The 14,536-nt window shown below is 41.3% G+C and overlaps 1 protein-coding gene across 4 annotated transcripts in view; it reads right to left on the bottom strand.

Moving 5' to 3' along the window:
• CASP10 (caspase 10) overlaps positions 1 to 14,536 on the bottom strand; it is a 55,527-nt gene that overhangs the window by 28,774 nt on the left and 12,217 nt on the right. For 2 of the 4 annotated variants that reach the window (XM_030324655.1, XM_030324656.1), the window contains exons 2-4: positions 8,785 to 8,839; positions 7,013 to 7,366; positions 4,885 to 4,978 (exon numbers count right to left, since the gene is read on the bottom strand). In XM_030324655.1, coding sequence (XP_030180515.1) covers positions 4,885 to 4,978; positions 7,013 to 7,359 — 441 coding nt within the window. In that variant the 5' untranslated portion in view covers positions 7,360 to 7,366; positions 8,785 to 8,839. Of the gene's footprint in view, positions 1 to 4,884; positions 4,979 to 7,012; positions 7,367 to 8,784; positions 9,168 to 14,536 lie in introns of those variants that run through there. The other 2 variants (XR_003970777.1, XM_030324657.1) reach the window with 2 other exon arrangements.

Below are 14,536 nucleotides of genomic sequence, written 5' to 3'. Positions count from 1 at the left end.
ATGAAAAATATGCAGGGACAAAATTACATTAGAGCCCACAGAAAAGAATACCTGCTTAGAAAGGAACCTCTGGACACTATCCCACTGCATACATTAAGCATCAGCCGAGTGGGAACGGGGGAGAAGTCTCCAGATATATGGAACAGTTGAACGGTTAAAAAGGGACAGTGTGTTCAGGAACACTGAGAAGGAAGCTTGAGTACAAACACTGAGTGAGAGTTAGATCATGGCTAGAACTGCGGGCTGGTATCAGACCACGCAGGAACATACAGTATATGAGGAGTTTGGGCCAAGTGTCCCACGCGTCAAGGAGTGGCAGAAGTAGTTTTTAAGGAGGACAGTAACATGAATACGTTTATTTTTAGCAGAAGTTTTGAAATAGGTTGGAGAAGGAAGTGGATTAGAGAGAAAATATTGGCAAGAGGTACTGGACCTGAGAAACATTTCTGAAATAGAATTTGGTGAGTTGTGGAGATCAACTGGGAATGGGTGAAAAAGATGACTTCAAATGGTGGTATCACTCATTTATTCATCATTCGTCTATTCCACATAGCAGGCTTCACAAAAGCTGCACATGGGAGAGGACTCTTTTTTTTCATTTATTTTTTTTATGATTATTTTTGAGAGAGAGAGATAGAGCATGAGCAGGGAAGGGGCAGAGAGAAGGGGAGACACAGAATCTGAAGCAGGCTCCAGGCACTGAGCTCTCAGCTCAGAGCCCAATGCGGGGCTCAAACTCACAAATTGTGAGATCAGGACCTGAGCCAAAGTCAGATGCTTAAATGACTGAGCCACCCAGGCACCCCTGGGAGGGGATTCTTGAAGGATGACTATGTCTTCACTGCCAGCGTGGAAAAGGACATTCCAGGCAAAGAAAACCACATGGGAAAAGTGATGTGAAACTACAAATCTGGTTATGAGGAGGTTCATGTTGGCTTCAGTACGAGCAGTTTCATTGGAGTGGTGGAAGTTGAAGTCATATTGAAATGCATTGATATGTGACCCAGAGTTGACTTAGTGGAGAAAGAGCGCATACAAACTATTCTTTCAAGAAGCTTGGCAGTAGAGGGAGGCAGGGAGAAAGAGCAATAACATAAGGATGAGGAAGGGTTACTGAGTGTGTGTGTATGTGTGTGTGTGTTTTCAAATAAGGCACTCAAGATGTCAACAACCAAGGAAAAGAACAGAATTGATTACTTGATTTCTGTTCTCATCTGATCAAAGAGAGATTATAATTTTTTAAGACATTCCAGAGACAGGGCTCCTGGGTGGCTCAGTCAGTTAAGCATCTGACTCTTGATTTCAGCTCAGGTCATAATCTCACAGTTCATGAGTTCGAGCCCTATACCAGGCTCTGCACTGACAGTGTGGAGCCTGCTTAGAATTCTCTCTCTCTCCCTCTCTGCCCCTTGTTCACTTGCACCCTCTCTCTCAAAAACAAATAAAGAAATAAAAGAAGTGTGTGTGCCCCCACCTGCAGCCCTAGCACACCAATAGCTTGGCCCAGGAATAAAGCAGGAGAGAGGAGCATGTGCAGGAAGATTCATCCAGAGCTGATCAGCTGGGCAAAGGGGTCAGAAGGAATCTACCACACAAGGGTCTGTGGTAGGTCACAGGCAGATGAGCTCTCTCTGAACCTCAAAACAGAAACCCCATTTTTTTAAACTTTCTTTTTTTTTTAAGTTTATCTCTTTTTAAGAGAGAGAGCACAGAAGGGGCAGAGAGGGAGAGAGAATCCCATGCAGGCTCCACATCATCAGTTTGGAGCCCAATGTGGACTTAAACTCATGAACTGTGAGATCATGTCCCAAGCTGAAGTTGGATGCTTAACCGACTGAGCCACACAGGCACCCCGAAACCCCATTTTTGACAGCATCCTAGTAAGGGTGAAGAAAAGGGACTAAGACACGATTCCAGAAGCAATGATAGAAATTCATTATAACTTCGTGGAAAGTTCATTGGATGTTTGGTAAATGACACCTTCTACACACACACACACACACACACACACACACACACACCACGCAATTTAAATGGAGTCTGTACTTTAAGAACACCACTCTGGTTAATACTAGCAGGAAGTGTCTGAAACCTCTTTTGTTGTGCTCCTTTGCTAAGCTAGTAGATTTGGGTGTGGTTTCCTTTACATCCAACGTCCTAAGTTGATTGCTACTCTGAGAACGGATTTCCGGACTGTTGTTTGAGTCTTTCAGCATGTGTAAAGACAGCTATTCTGCTATGAACCTGTAGAAAGTTATCAAAAAGGAGCCCTAGAACACCCTACAAAGGTCATTTCTCTAACTCTGGAGAGACTGTGTGAATTTAGAACATTTCCTTTTTTGACTGAGGGAAGTTCAGGCCCCCCCCACCCAGCTGCTAAATAATTTATTTCAGTAACAAAAGTTTTTGCAATGGCAACTGCAGATAATGGAGTCTTATTAAGCCCCCATATAGAAACTCATCTAGCTGCTTAGAGACTGTCCTTTACATACTTCAGAAGGCTAGCCTGATCTCAAAGTCCAGTTGAGATCAACCTGGATTACCTCAGGTATATAACTCACCCACAATTCTCACATGGCAAAATAGATCTCCTTCGAAATAAAGCTGAGCTCATTTGGAACCCAAGAAGGAAGTGTGCTTTTCCTGAATCTGACCGGGTATTTCCATAGTCTATGCCACAGCGAAATACAGTGATTTCTCCCTTTACTCCTGTACTGAATGAGAAAAGCATAAAATCATTTGGCTGCCTGAACATGGGCCTTCAATGACTTAAAAGCTAATTTAGCAGGGGGCAAAATGTTTGGAATACTTCTGGCAACCAACCACAGATGCCTGCAAGCTAAGGTCTAAAACCCATGGAGGAAATACAAGAAGAAATACATCCCCCAGTTTTTCCTAGTAGAAAATCACGGCTTGGTGTGGAGCATATCAGGGATTCCTGCCCATCTCCTCATCCCTCATCCTGCTGTGGGGAGTATGGACTTCTGTCCATGACACAGAGAGAAGTGTAACCACAGAGAGTGGGTTCATTTTATTTATAAACCCAGACACTAGAGAAATCACAAGAGGATGTTCCAAGCTAGGAGAAAATATTATCAGAATAATCTGGAGCACTTTCAAACTACATGAAATCAATGTGGAGACATTCAGACTCTGAATCCAGCTGCCGATTTGCAGGAAATACAGGGGACAGAGGAGCACATTGAACTGTACCAAGCACACGCAATCAGCAAAACTCAGACTGGGGGAAATTCTACTGGCCAGGTGTCCTGGGGTTCTTCAACAGACACATTTTAAGAAAAAGAAAGGGATTGGGAGAAGGGGGTTTAACCTACAGATTAAAAGACACTCAAAAGAAATAAACTGGCCAAGACTAAACTTGACATCTAGGGATGCACAGGTAAATGATAAAGGCGTAAAGACACATAAGAACATTGTTACCATAAAAGCCAAAACAGTGGTTTCTTCTAGCGGGTGGTAAGTAAGGGGCTGTGATTGGAATGGGACAAGTGGAGGGGTTTCTAGAACAGCTGGCAAAATTCAAATTCTTGACCTGGGTAGTGGTTTCAAGAGGATTAGCCTTATAACAATTCTTTAATCTGTATGTGTATTTTATTCATTTTTCTACACTTGTGTTTTGTTGGGGTTTTTTTTAAGAATAAAAAGATAAAAGAAAAAAGTGTAAAAAAAAAAAAAAAAGATATCAGAACTTCCAGAGAGTATCTAAGGGAAAAAATTAGTAGATTGTGACAAGGGGCAACAAGTATAAGAATGTTATTCGTGTATCTTTGCACAACCCCATTAGGGTGGCTTAGTTCGTCCTGCTAATCTCTCCAGTCATTCATCATAAAATCACATAAAAGCAAGGGTCCAGGCCATTTTCTCAGAAAGAGAAGGGAAAGATTGTATCATCCCATTCATTCATGCTTTCATTCAGAGCACCATTTTGTAACAGATTCTACAAGGTTCTGGAGCTATAACAATGAGTAAGACTTGGTCACCAACTCCAAGGAACCCACACCCAGCTTTTAGAAGACAGAAGCCTCCATAAGTGACTAATCAAAAGACACAGAGGGTAAAATCCCTGAGGGGTATGAAAGAGGAAAAAAAAGATCTTAAAAAACTGTAGCCTAAACAAAATGAACCTGTTCGGGTCTACAGGTCTAACACCAGGAAATATATTTAATGAATTCCTTACATAGTCCTCATTTGACCTACCCCACCCACCCACCTCCTCATTTCCTTACTGTGCCTGACACATTTCTATATGGTAAAACACAGTGGGTGCCAATAGAAGTTAACAATTTACTACCTGATTACTATGTGCCAAATACAGGCCCCTAAAGTTTTACCCACATTATTTCATCCAATTCTCCCAACAGTCCTGGAAGGAAGTAGTGTAATTGTCTACAATATGACACATGAGAAAATGGAGACTCAGAAAGGTTCAATCACTTGCCCCACATCGAGGCATTAGTCACAGAACCAGGACTAGAATCCAGGCCCATCCAACACCAAAGTCAATGTTCCTAAGCACTGTATGGTATCATCTCCTACAAATATAAACCCTTCTTGAAGACCCTTTCCAGCATATTCCCAACACTGATTAAGGCAGTGCTCACAGGGGCACATGGATGGGTCTGTCAGGAAAGCATCTGACTTTTGATTTTGGCTCAGGCCATGATCTCAAAGTTTGTTGAGTTCAATCCCCAACTCAGGCTCTGTGCTGACAGCATGGAATCTGCTTGGGATTCCCAGTCTTCCTCTCTCTCTCTCTGACCTTCTCCTATTCACAATCTCTCTCTCTCTCTCTCTCAAAAATAAAGAAACATTTTTTTTTAAAGGCAGTGCTCACAAATACCCCACTCTTTATGACCCACTTACCATCTGGATTTTGGGAATTGATTCCCTCATAAGGAAGACCATGTCCTTTAAGTTCTCTGAGCCGATTCCCTCTGACAGTTCGTACAGCAGGTTTCTAAGACATACATCCAGAGAGACAAGTAAAGCCTCACACTTGCAAAGGACAGCACAGTAAATTGAGTGCTTTTTTATATACATTTTCTCTCATTTGAATGATCACACCCTGTGAGCAGATAATTTCAAATCCCATTGTATAGATTCAAAACTAAAACTCTAAGCTTTAAGTGGTCTATTACATAAAGATAACATAATAAGCAGTAGAGGCAGTCCTTCTGATTCCAAGTCCAGTGTTACTTTCCATCCCACTAGGAAGATGTAAAACTCAATGTTGGCATGCCTTCCCATCTCCTGACCGCATTCTAGGAACTCAGGCTTACTTTATAGGCCCTTGTCAGAGAGGACTTGATACCATTCTATAGAAAGTCCACGGTTGAAAAAAAAGGAAACTATCCCAACTTCTGGAGAGTCATGTAACTGACCACCAGAAAAGCTGAACATTCCATTCACACACTAACACCTCTGTATGCTGGAGATCTTAACCAGCGGAGTGGAAATAATGACTTCCAGAATTCCCTCACTGACTCAAGTATAGCTCAGATTCTGGGAGCCACTTCAAGGAGGGAGACCTGAAGGATTCTAGTCACCCCAGCCATAAAATAACGCTTCAACTCTTCCTTGGGAAGTTCTCTAATGTAGATACGTCAGTGGACAATTAAAAACCATATTGACCAAGTCCTGGTGATGTATTGTACAACATGGTGACTACAGTTAAACAACACAGGTGACCCTTGAACAACACAGGTTTTAACTGCATGGGTCCACTTGAACTTGGATAAATACAGTACAGTACTATAGATGTATTTACTCTTCCTTATGATTTTCTTAATAACATTTCCTTTACTCTAGCTTATTCTATTTTAAGAATGCAATATAGGGGCGCCTGGGTGGCTCAGTCGGTTAAGTGTCCGACTTCAGCTCAGGTCACGATCTCGCGGTCCGCGAGTTCGAGCCCCGCGTCGGGCTCTGGGCTGATGGCTCAGAGCCTGGAGCCTGCTTCCGATTCTGTGTCTCCCTCTCTCTCTGCCCCTCCCCCGTTCATGCTGTGTCTCTCTCTGTCTCAAAAATAAATAAACGTTAAAAAAAAAAAAAAAAGAATGCAATATATAATACGTGTGACATACACAATATGTGTTAATTGTTTATGTTATCTATGGGGCTTCTGGTCAACAGTAGTAGTGAAATTGGAGGGGACTCCAAAGTTTTGCTGGATTTTTGGCTCTGTGGGGATCAGCACCTTAACCCCCCATTGTTCAAGGGTCACTGTACTGTGTTATATATTTAAAAGTTGCTAAAAAAGAAGATTCTAAAAGTTCTCACCACAAGCAAAAAAACTTTGTAACTATGTGTGGTGATGGATGTCAAACTTACTGTGGTGATCATTTCACAATATATAAATATATCCCATCATTATGTGGTATACCTAAAACTATTACAATGTTATAGGTCAATTATATCTCAATTAAAAAATTTTTTTAATTAAATGAAAAAAAATAGTGTTATCTAAGGTCTGACCCATTATAGACCTGATCCCTATATTTCACCCCTTGTGTAAAACGTCTATATTTTACCCTTCTGGGTTTCATACAAAAGGGTATGAACATTTAAAACTGGACATGGCATAAATGGTGTCCCTCCCTACCTCAGAGACACATCCCCTTTTTCATTTTGCTTATTTGGCCCCACGCATGCATTATCTCCTCTCAAAACCCCGCAATGACTCACAGGAGGAAGGGCTGTCTGGGAGTACAGAGGGTAAAAGGAAAGCACGGGCCCTGCTATGCTGAGGCAGGCTTCATTTGGCGGTGAGAAGCAAACCAAGGGAAGCCACTACCAGGCCCAGAGCTTTGCTGACCTCCCAACTTTTCATCTCATTAGTGCTGGAAGCTGAGAGATCTCCTGGTTCGGAAGCATCCAAGGAGGAAGATAAGAAAAAGATCTTAATCCCAACCTCCTTTCAAAGCCCAGTGGCCCGAATGAACACTAGCTAGATGGAAAAACCCCCCTGTCTTGATCACAGACCCCTCCTCACCTGAACAGAGAGACCCTCCTTCGGGTGGGCAGCAAACTCTCCACTTGCTCTCTGCTTTGGCGGAGGTACCGCAGCAACGAATTCTGTTTGAGTATATAGAGGAGTTCTGCTAGGAAGAAGGGGTCTTCCTCACTCAGCAGCTCCTCTGCCAACAGATGATCAAAAATATCCGAGGCTGAGCTGGACTTCTCCAGCTTCTTGTGGGAGATCCAGTCTCGGCAGAGAAACTTCAAGCCCTCCACATCTTGGGCCTCCAGGTTTGAATCAATAATCAGAAGCTTCTCACGGAAGTTCACTTGACAATTATCATCTGAACGGAACCTCAAACTTTGACCTTGAGATGTCATGGCCAGCCTGAAAGAGACAGAGAGGTGGGGCAGCACATAAGAGAAAAAGGATCCACAGAACCCCACTTCCCCGGCCTCCTCCATGCCAGGCATTAGAATTTCCTGGAAGTGCTGAAAAATAAAAATTCCTGTGAAATTATTTCAAAAACCAATAGGCAAAAAAAAAAAAAAACCAACCTTCAACCACAGCACTTCTATGTTAACCCTTCTGGAGGTCTGGAAGGAGCTCTTTTTGGAACTCAACCTACTTTTATTTCTCCCAAATCAAAATGCCCCTGGTGGGCGCTAGTCAAAAGGGAGAATGACAAAGCACAATTTCTCCCTGTTAGAGCTCTTAATTCACTTCCACCAAATGGCAGAAATAGTGCTCAGATTTATGCCTTTCATTTTAGAAATAAAGCAGTCTCGGGTTTTATATTTCATGTCTACCAATTGAAGGATGAGGTAACACTGCTAACCATAATGGGGCAGGTTTGTATCTCACAAAAAAGAGAAGCCATAATCCTAGACTCCAAAGGGTGGTTTTAAACAAGAGTTGCTCAGATCAGTGAAGGAAGTCACAAATTACCTAAATCAATATTTCTACCGGATTAGTTCATAAAGTTCATATGGTATTTTCTATACCAAATTCCATTCGAATCAAAGGAGCATTGAAGTGATAAAATTTTTCAGTGTAATATAATTCGTACTATAAGACCTCAAGGTATATACTCTCTTTTCGAAACTGAGCTATTTAGAAACAAGAAACCACTTTCTAAAGGAAGAAGAACATAACAAAACACAATATCGATAACAAAAAATGGTTATACCTAGGTGGTATAATTACAAATAACTTTTCTTCCAGGCTCCTCTCTGAGTTTCTCAGATTTTCTGCAACAAACACACATTACTTTTGTTGTTAGAAAAAGAAAACAGAGAGGTGCCTGTCTGGCTCAGTCAGAAGAGCATGCAACTCTTCATCTAAGGGCTGTGAGAACAAACCCCACATTGGGCATAGAGCTTATTTTTAGAAAGAGAGAGCAAGAAAATAGAAAATGCTATTTTTAATGTGATCATCCATGGGGTCTTTCCTTCTAGTAGCAGCCTGTGATACCAGAAACCAAATGAATGGCTTTTTGGAGATGTCTTCCTATTCCAAGGTAGCATACGGTTGCCTTGCAGTTTCCCGAAGATTCCAATCTAGAACTTTAGTGAGTCTAACAGACTTTGTCTCCATTTGTGGACTAGCATATTTCTGCCAGTAGAAGTCTGTGTTGGAGCTTTCCTGGGACTTTTTAAACCTTCATTTTCCCTGGCATGGCTAATAAATCCCGGCAGAAACAGTGCCATTGCTGACAACGAGAGCTTTTGCAAGTTTCTAAAACTGAAGGAAGGAACAAGGCTAGCGTGTAAGACCTCAGCAGGGGAAAGGTGCTAATCACATACCTTCAGATCAAATTCCGCTCGTCCTCTGGAGGTAAATGGTTCCGGGGGAAACTGCCTGAAAACAAGTTTTTAAGAAATTAAAATTCTCTGTGTAATCCACGTTCCAGGGAAGCTCCCATTTGCGCGGGAAGAGAACTCAAGACTTTCCGCCTATGCAAATGAAAACTGGAAGTCCCGGTTCGGGTAACTTGATAATTAACTTCCTGCTCACGTCATAGCTCCCTTGACGGCCTCTCCCCCTCCCTTTTCCAGGTTTAGGATAACTCTGACAAACAGCGCCTCCTAAAGGCAAGAGTTACAACTTTCCTGCCGGACAGCTAGGGATTTTTCCAGGTTAAACCAAAGACTGCTGCAACTGAACTCTTGGAAGGCACTAAGTGTTTTTAGCCTTTCCCTTGGATCACTAAGATTGGAGAATCAAAAAAGAAAGAGAGAGAATTGGAAAAGGAGAGAAGGAGAGGATATGAGAGAAGGAGGGAAATAGAGAAAGAAGAAGGAAAGAAAGAAAGAAAGAAAGAAAGAAAGAAAGAAAGAAAGAAAGAAAGAAAGAGAAAGAAAGAAAAGGAAGGAAAGAAGGAGGAATATTTTCCTCACCATCTCCTCCCCCAAACTCATTTAACCTTTAAAATAAAACCGAAAAAGCTCAAGAAAGGGTGGTCAGCCATATTAACTCTTTCTCAAAAAATTGCATGTGCAAATAAAAACATTCTTAAGACAAAAAAAAAAAAAGAGGGAGAGCTAGACTATAAGCCCGTTTGGAGGTATTTTCAGGGAACTCAATTAACAGCAGACAAAGTCGATGAAATCTTTGGCCTCATAGCACATTCAATGCAGCAGGAAAGAGACTTTGGAGACATTATTTCTAAGAATAAAAACAATACCTAATACTTATATGGCAACTACCATGTGCCAGGTACTATATTTTCATTCAATCATCTCCAGTCTCTAAGATAAATACTACTAGTATGAACGCTCTTTTAAGATGTGAAAACTAAGACACAGAAAGGTTAAGTAATTTGACACAGTGAGCTAGTGGGAAAGCCATAATTTAAACCAGCAAACCTGACTCTAATTCACTATACTATAATTCAACTAATTCAAACGTGCAGAGCTCTGGGAAGAAGCACAGAATCTTAGAAAGGTATTTTATCTCTGAAAAAGAAGTAAGATTTATGATGCTTTATTAACAAATATATTAAAGTGCCATTCTCATATCCTTGGCATCATCCAGAGAATTTCTGTGTTTAAGAAAGACGAGCCCTATTACTCAACTATAAAAATGAATGAAATCTTGCCATTTGCAACGTGGATAGACCTCGAGTGTATTATGCTAAGTGAAATAAGCCAATCAGAGAAAGACAAATACCATGTGATTTTACTTACATGCAGAATCTAAAAAACAAAACAAATGAACAAACAAACAAAACAGTAACAGACCCATAGATACAGGAAACTGTTGGTTACTAGAGTGAGGGTTGGGGGGCAACCAAAATACGTGAAGGAGATTAAGAGGTAGAAACTTTCAATTATAAAATAAGTAAGTGATGGGAATGTAACATAGAGCATAGGAAATATAGTCAGTAATTTTGTAACCACTCTGTGTAGTGATAGATGGTAACTATACTTAACATGGGAATCATTTCATAATGTATAAAAATATAGAATCACTATTAGGTATACTTGAAACTAATAGGATATTGTATGTCAATTGTAGTTCAATTTTTAAAAAGCTTACAACTTGAGGGGTGCCTGGGTAGTTCAGTCGGTTAAGTGGCAGACTCTTGGTTTTGGCTCAGGTCATGATCTCACGGTTTGTGGGTTGGAACCCCGAGTTGGCTCCACACTGGCAGTGTGGAGCTTTTTGGGATTCTCTTGTTCTCCCTCTCTCTGCCTCTCCCCCCCTCAAAATAAATAAATAAACTTAAAAAAAATAAAATAAGCCTGTAACTTGAAGTCTAGAGGAAGGAAGGAAGGAAGGAAGGAAGGAAGGAAGGAAGGAAGAAAAGGAAGGAAGGAAAGAAAAGAGAGGGGAGAAGGAGGGAGGGGGAAAGAGAGATTAAATTGCTCTGCAAGTGTGAAAACTGGAAGCAAGTGTGAAAAACCTGAATGTGGCTTGAGGAAATGATTGTGTATGACACAATAAAGTACATAAGCCCTTTCAACTTTTGTTCAACAATATTAACTATTTAGTAACCTCTTCCTAAGTGCAAAGCACTGAACTGGGCACAGTTAGGAAGAAAGTGAATACAATGCAATGTCTGCCTTCAAATAATTATGACTACTACCATTTCTTCACCTCTTCTTTTCTGATTAACTGTATAAAGTCAACATTATTAGTCCATTAAGTAGATGATGAAATCAAAGTTCAGAGATGCTAAGTATCTTGCTATCATCCCAAAGCTGTTGATCCCAAGGCTACTGCGGCCTGTAACTCCATGTGACATAATGTCTGTAAACATTGGGCAGGGCATGGTGACGCTGCCACGGGGCTTCACCTAAATGCCACAAAAGCCCCAAGGAACAAAGGATGGATCCTGACGAAGATGCCTTGGAGGAGGAGGTATTGAGCTAAGCCTGGAAAGTAGAAGTAGAATAGAGACAAATGAAGTAAAACTTAAACTTTTATCCTAGTGCTCAGTGGAAACACTCAAACCAAGTTTACAGAGGTGAGACCATGTGCCATGTCATTTGTATTGAATATTTCATACTTCTTCCAATTTGGAACACAGTTACTGAGGACGTGCTGATGGCAAGTTGATAGTAGTGGAAAGAATAAACATTTCTTACAGCATCTTTCCTGATTGGTCGCAGTCAGCTGGGTCTACATGAAGAGCTAGTCAAAACCTACATAGCCTTTTATAGCGATGGGAGTCTGCTACTACCCTGGTGACAAAGAGGAAATACTGGATTGTTTCTTTTTAGTTCTGCCTTGAGAGTGGCTGGTGGTGGCAATAGAAGGTTTTTCTTTACAACCAGGCTTTGGTCCAGGTTCTCCACCCTCAAAATTTATAAAAGGAAACTTTATAAGTGTAAAGACTCCTGAACTAAAAAATGGACACAGGTGATGGGGAAGGTAGGTGTATGAACTGGAGAAGAGCTCTGTGCCCTAAAACTTGCTCTTCAACCCTGGTCCTGAGGTAGCAGGTTATTTTGATTAGCCATCCCATCCCAAACTTCCAGGACCTCCACACCTTATCCACACACTCCAGACCTTGCCAGAAACAATTTTATTCATGGGAGCATGGTGAAGCCAAGTACCAAAGTGGAAGACTTTCTCTGGCAAGGATCCCAGCAGAGATCTCTAACTAGTGAACTGGCAGGAGACAAGTAAAATGTGGCCCATTTTGGATTCACTATACTACAGACTGACCTGTTTTAATATGTCCCTTTTCTTATTACAAAAGTGGTCATTAAAAAAGAGAAGGTATGGGGCGCCTGGGTGGCGCAGTCGGTTAAGCGTCCGACTTCAGCCAGGTCACGATCTCGCGGTCCGTGAGTTCGAGCCCCGCGTCGGGCTCTGGGCTGATGGCTCAGAGCCTGGAGCCTGTTTCCGATTCTGTGTCTCCCTCTCTCTCTGCCCCTCCCCCGTTCATGCTCTGTCTCTCTCTGTCCCAAAAATAAATAAACGTTGAAAAAAAAAATTAAAAAAAAAAAAAAAGAGAAGGTAAACTTCCAGTATTTAATGTAGAAAAGCTGGAAAATGGAGAAACATACAGTCACTTGTAGTCTATAACTACCTTAAAATTTTAGTATATATTCTTTCACATTTTTATGTGTATATTATTTGCCAAAAATTCAATTATTCAATTATTTGCCAAAAATTGTACGATTTTCTTTTTTCACTTAATAATACACATTTTTCCCCATATCATTACATCTTTGAAAACACGATGTATAGTGGTTACATGATATTCCCTTCCATGGATGTTCCATATGTATTTAACCAATTTCTAATTATCAGACATCCAATTTGTTTCCAAGTTTTTGCTATTGTGAACAATGCTGCATAGAAGATACTTATAGAGGGGTGCCTGGGTGACTCAGTCCGCTAAGCATCAGACTCCTGAGCTCCGTTCAGGTCAGGATCTTGCAGTTCCATGCAATGGAGCCCCGTGTCAGGCTCTGCGTTCACAGTGTGGAGCCTGCTTGAGACTCTGTCTCTCCCTTCTCCGCCTCTCCCCCCCCAAAAAATAAGTTAATTAACATTAAAAAAAGAAGATACTTACAGACAAATCTTGGCACATTTTTTTATTATTTAAAATAAATTAAATTAAATTATTTAAAACATCTTAAAATTATTTTCTTTGGAGGAACCCAAATGTAGAATTAGTAAGCTAATCTTTAATTTCACCCTACCCCAGTCCATCTTACTTTTAAGTGAGCTGGGGGCAGGGGGGCGGTGCCTGGGTGGCTCAGTCGGTTGAGCATCTGACTCTTGATTTCAGGTCAGGTCATGATCCCAGGGCGTGGGATAGAGCCCTGCATCAGGCTCAGCATTTATCATGGAGCCTCCTTGAGAGTCTCTCTCTGCCCCTCCCCCTCAAAAAAAAATTAAGTGAGCTTGGGACAAGAAGCTCGGTAATTCTGAGATGACAAAAACCTCAAAGTTCCACAAGATAATGATGTTTACTAAAAGATTTTAACAGATTAACATTGGATTCGCTAGGGAACTAGGTGGATGTGGTTAAAAGAGTAAAATATTTTTAATGCTGCTAAAAAAAAAGAATCAAAAGATAACTCAAAATGGGTCAGAGACCTAAATATAAGAACTAAAATCATAAAACTCTTACAAGAAAATATAAGAGTAACTCTTCATGACCTTGCCTAATGGCAATAGTTTTGGACATATAATGCCAAAACTTTAAAGCAGCAAAAGAAAAAATACATCAATTAGACATCATCAAAATATACAAATTTTGTGCTAGAAGAGACCCTATTTAGAAAGTGAAAAGACAATCCCCAGAATGGAAGAAACTATTTGCAAATCTTCTATCTGATAAGAGACAAGTATGCAGAATATATAAGCAATACTTATACCAGAACAGAAAAAAGATAATCAATTAAAAATGGGAAAGGATTTGGAGGATCCAAGATGGCGGAACAGCGTGGAAGCTTTTTGTGTGTCTTGCATCCATGAAATACAGCCAGACCAACACTAAACCATCCTACACACCTAGAAAACTGATTGGAGGATTAACACAACAATCTGCACAACCTGAACCACAGAATTCAGCGGGTACGTGGCGCAGAGAGCTGAACTTGGGGAGCAAGAAGCCACTAAAGGTAGGGAACCCCTCTTGCGGGCAGAGAGAGGACAGAGACTGGGGAGGGGGGGAGCATATGGGAAAAACACCCCTCCCCAAAAGCAGCTGGAGAGAAAGTGGAAAATTGGAAACAGCCACAGGGACTAAACTAAAAAGGGAGAAAGGAGAAAGGAGAGGGTTTAAATTCCATTAAGACTGTAAACAAGGGGAGCGCAAAGGCTGCAACTCTGCAGCTTGATACCTGGCGATGCTCTGGTGGGAAGGGCAAATCCCCAGGAACAGAGTGGGGTCTGGGAGGTTCTCAGGCCACACAGGGAAAAGCAGTTCCACTGCTGGGGGGCATTTGGTAGAGACTATTGAAGCCACCTGGTCCCAGCAGATCCTGGAAGGCAGCCACATTCACTGGTGCTGGGACAAGGTTGTTGAGGGTGAAGCCTGGTGCCAGATTGTGTTGTGATTTTCCATAATCCCTGAAATGCTGCTGCTAC

This window comes from Lynx canadensis, chromosome C1, assembly GCF_007474595.2.
Source record: "Lynx canadensis isolate LIC74 chromosome C1, mLynCan4.pri.v2, whole genome shotgun sequence".
NCBI classification, from domain to species: Eukaryota; Metazoa; Chordata; class Mammalia; order Carnivora; family Felidae; genus Lynx; species Lynx canadensis.
This window is presented reverse-complemented; position numbering and strand designations above follow the sequence as displayed.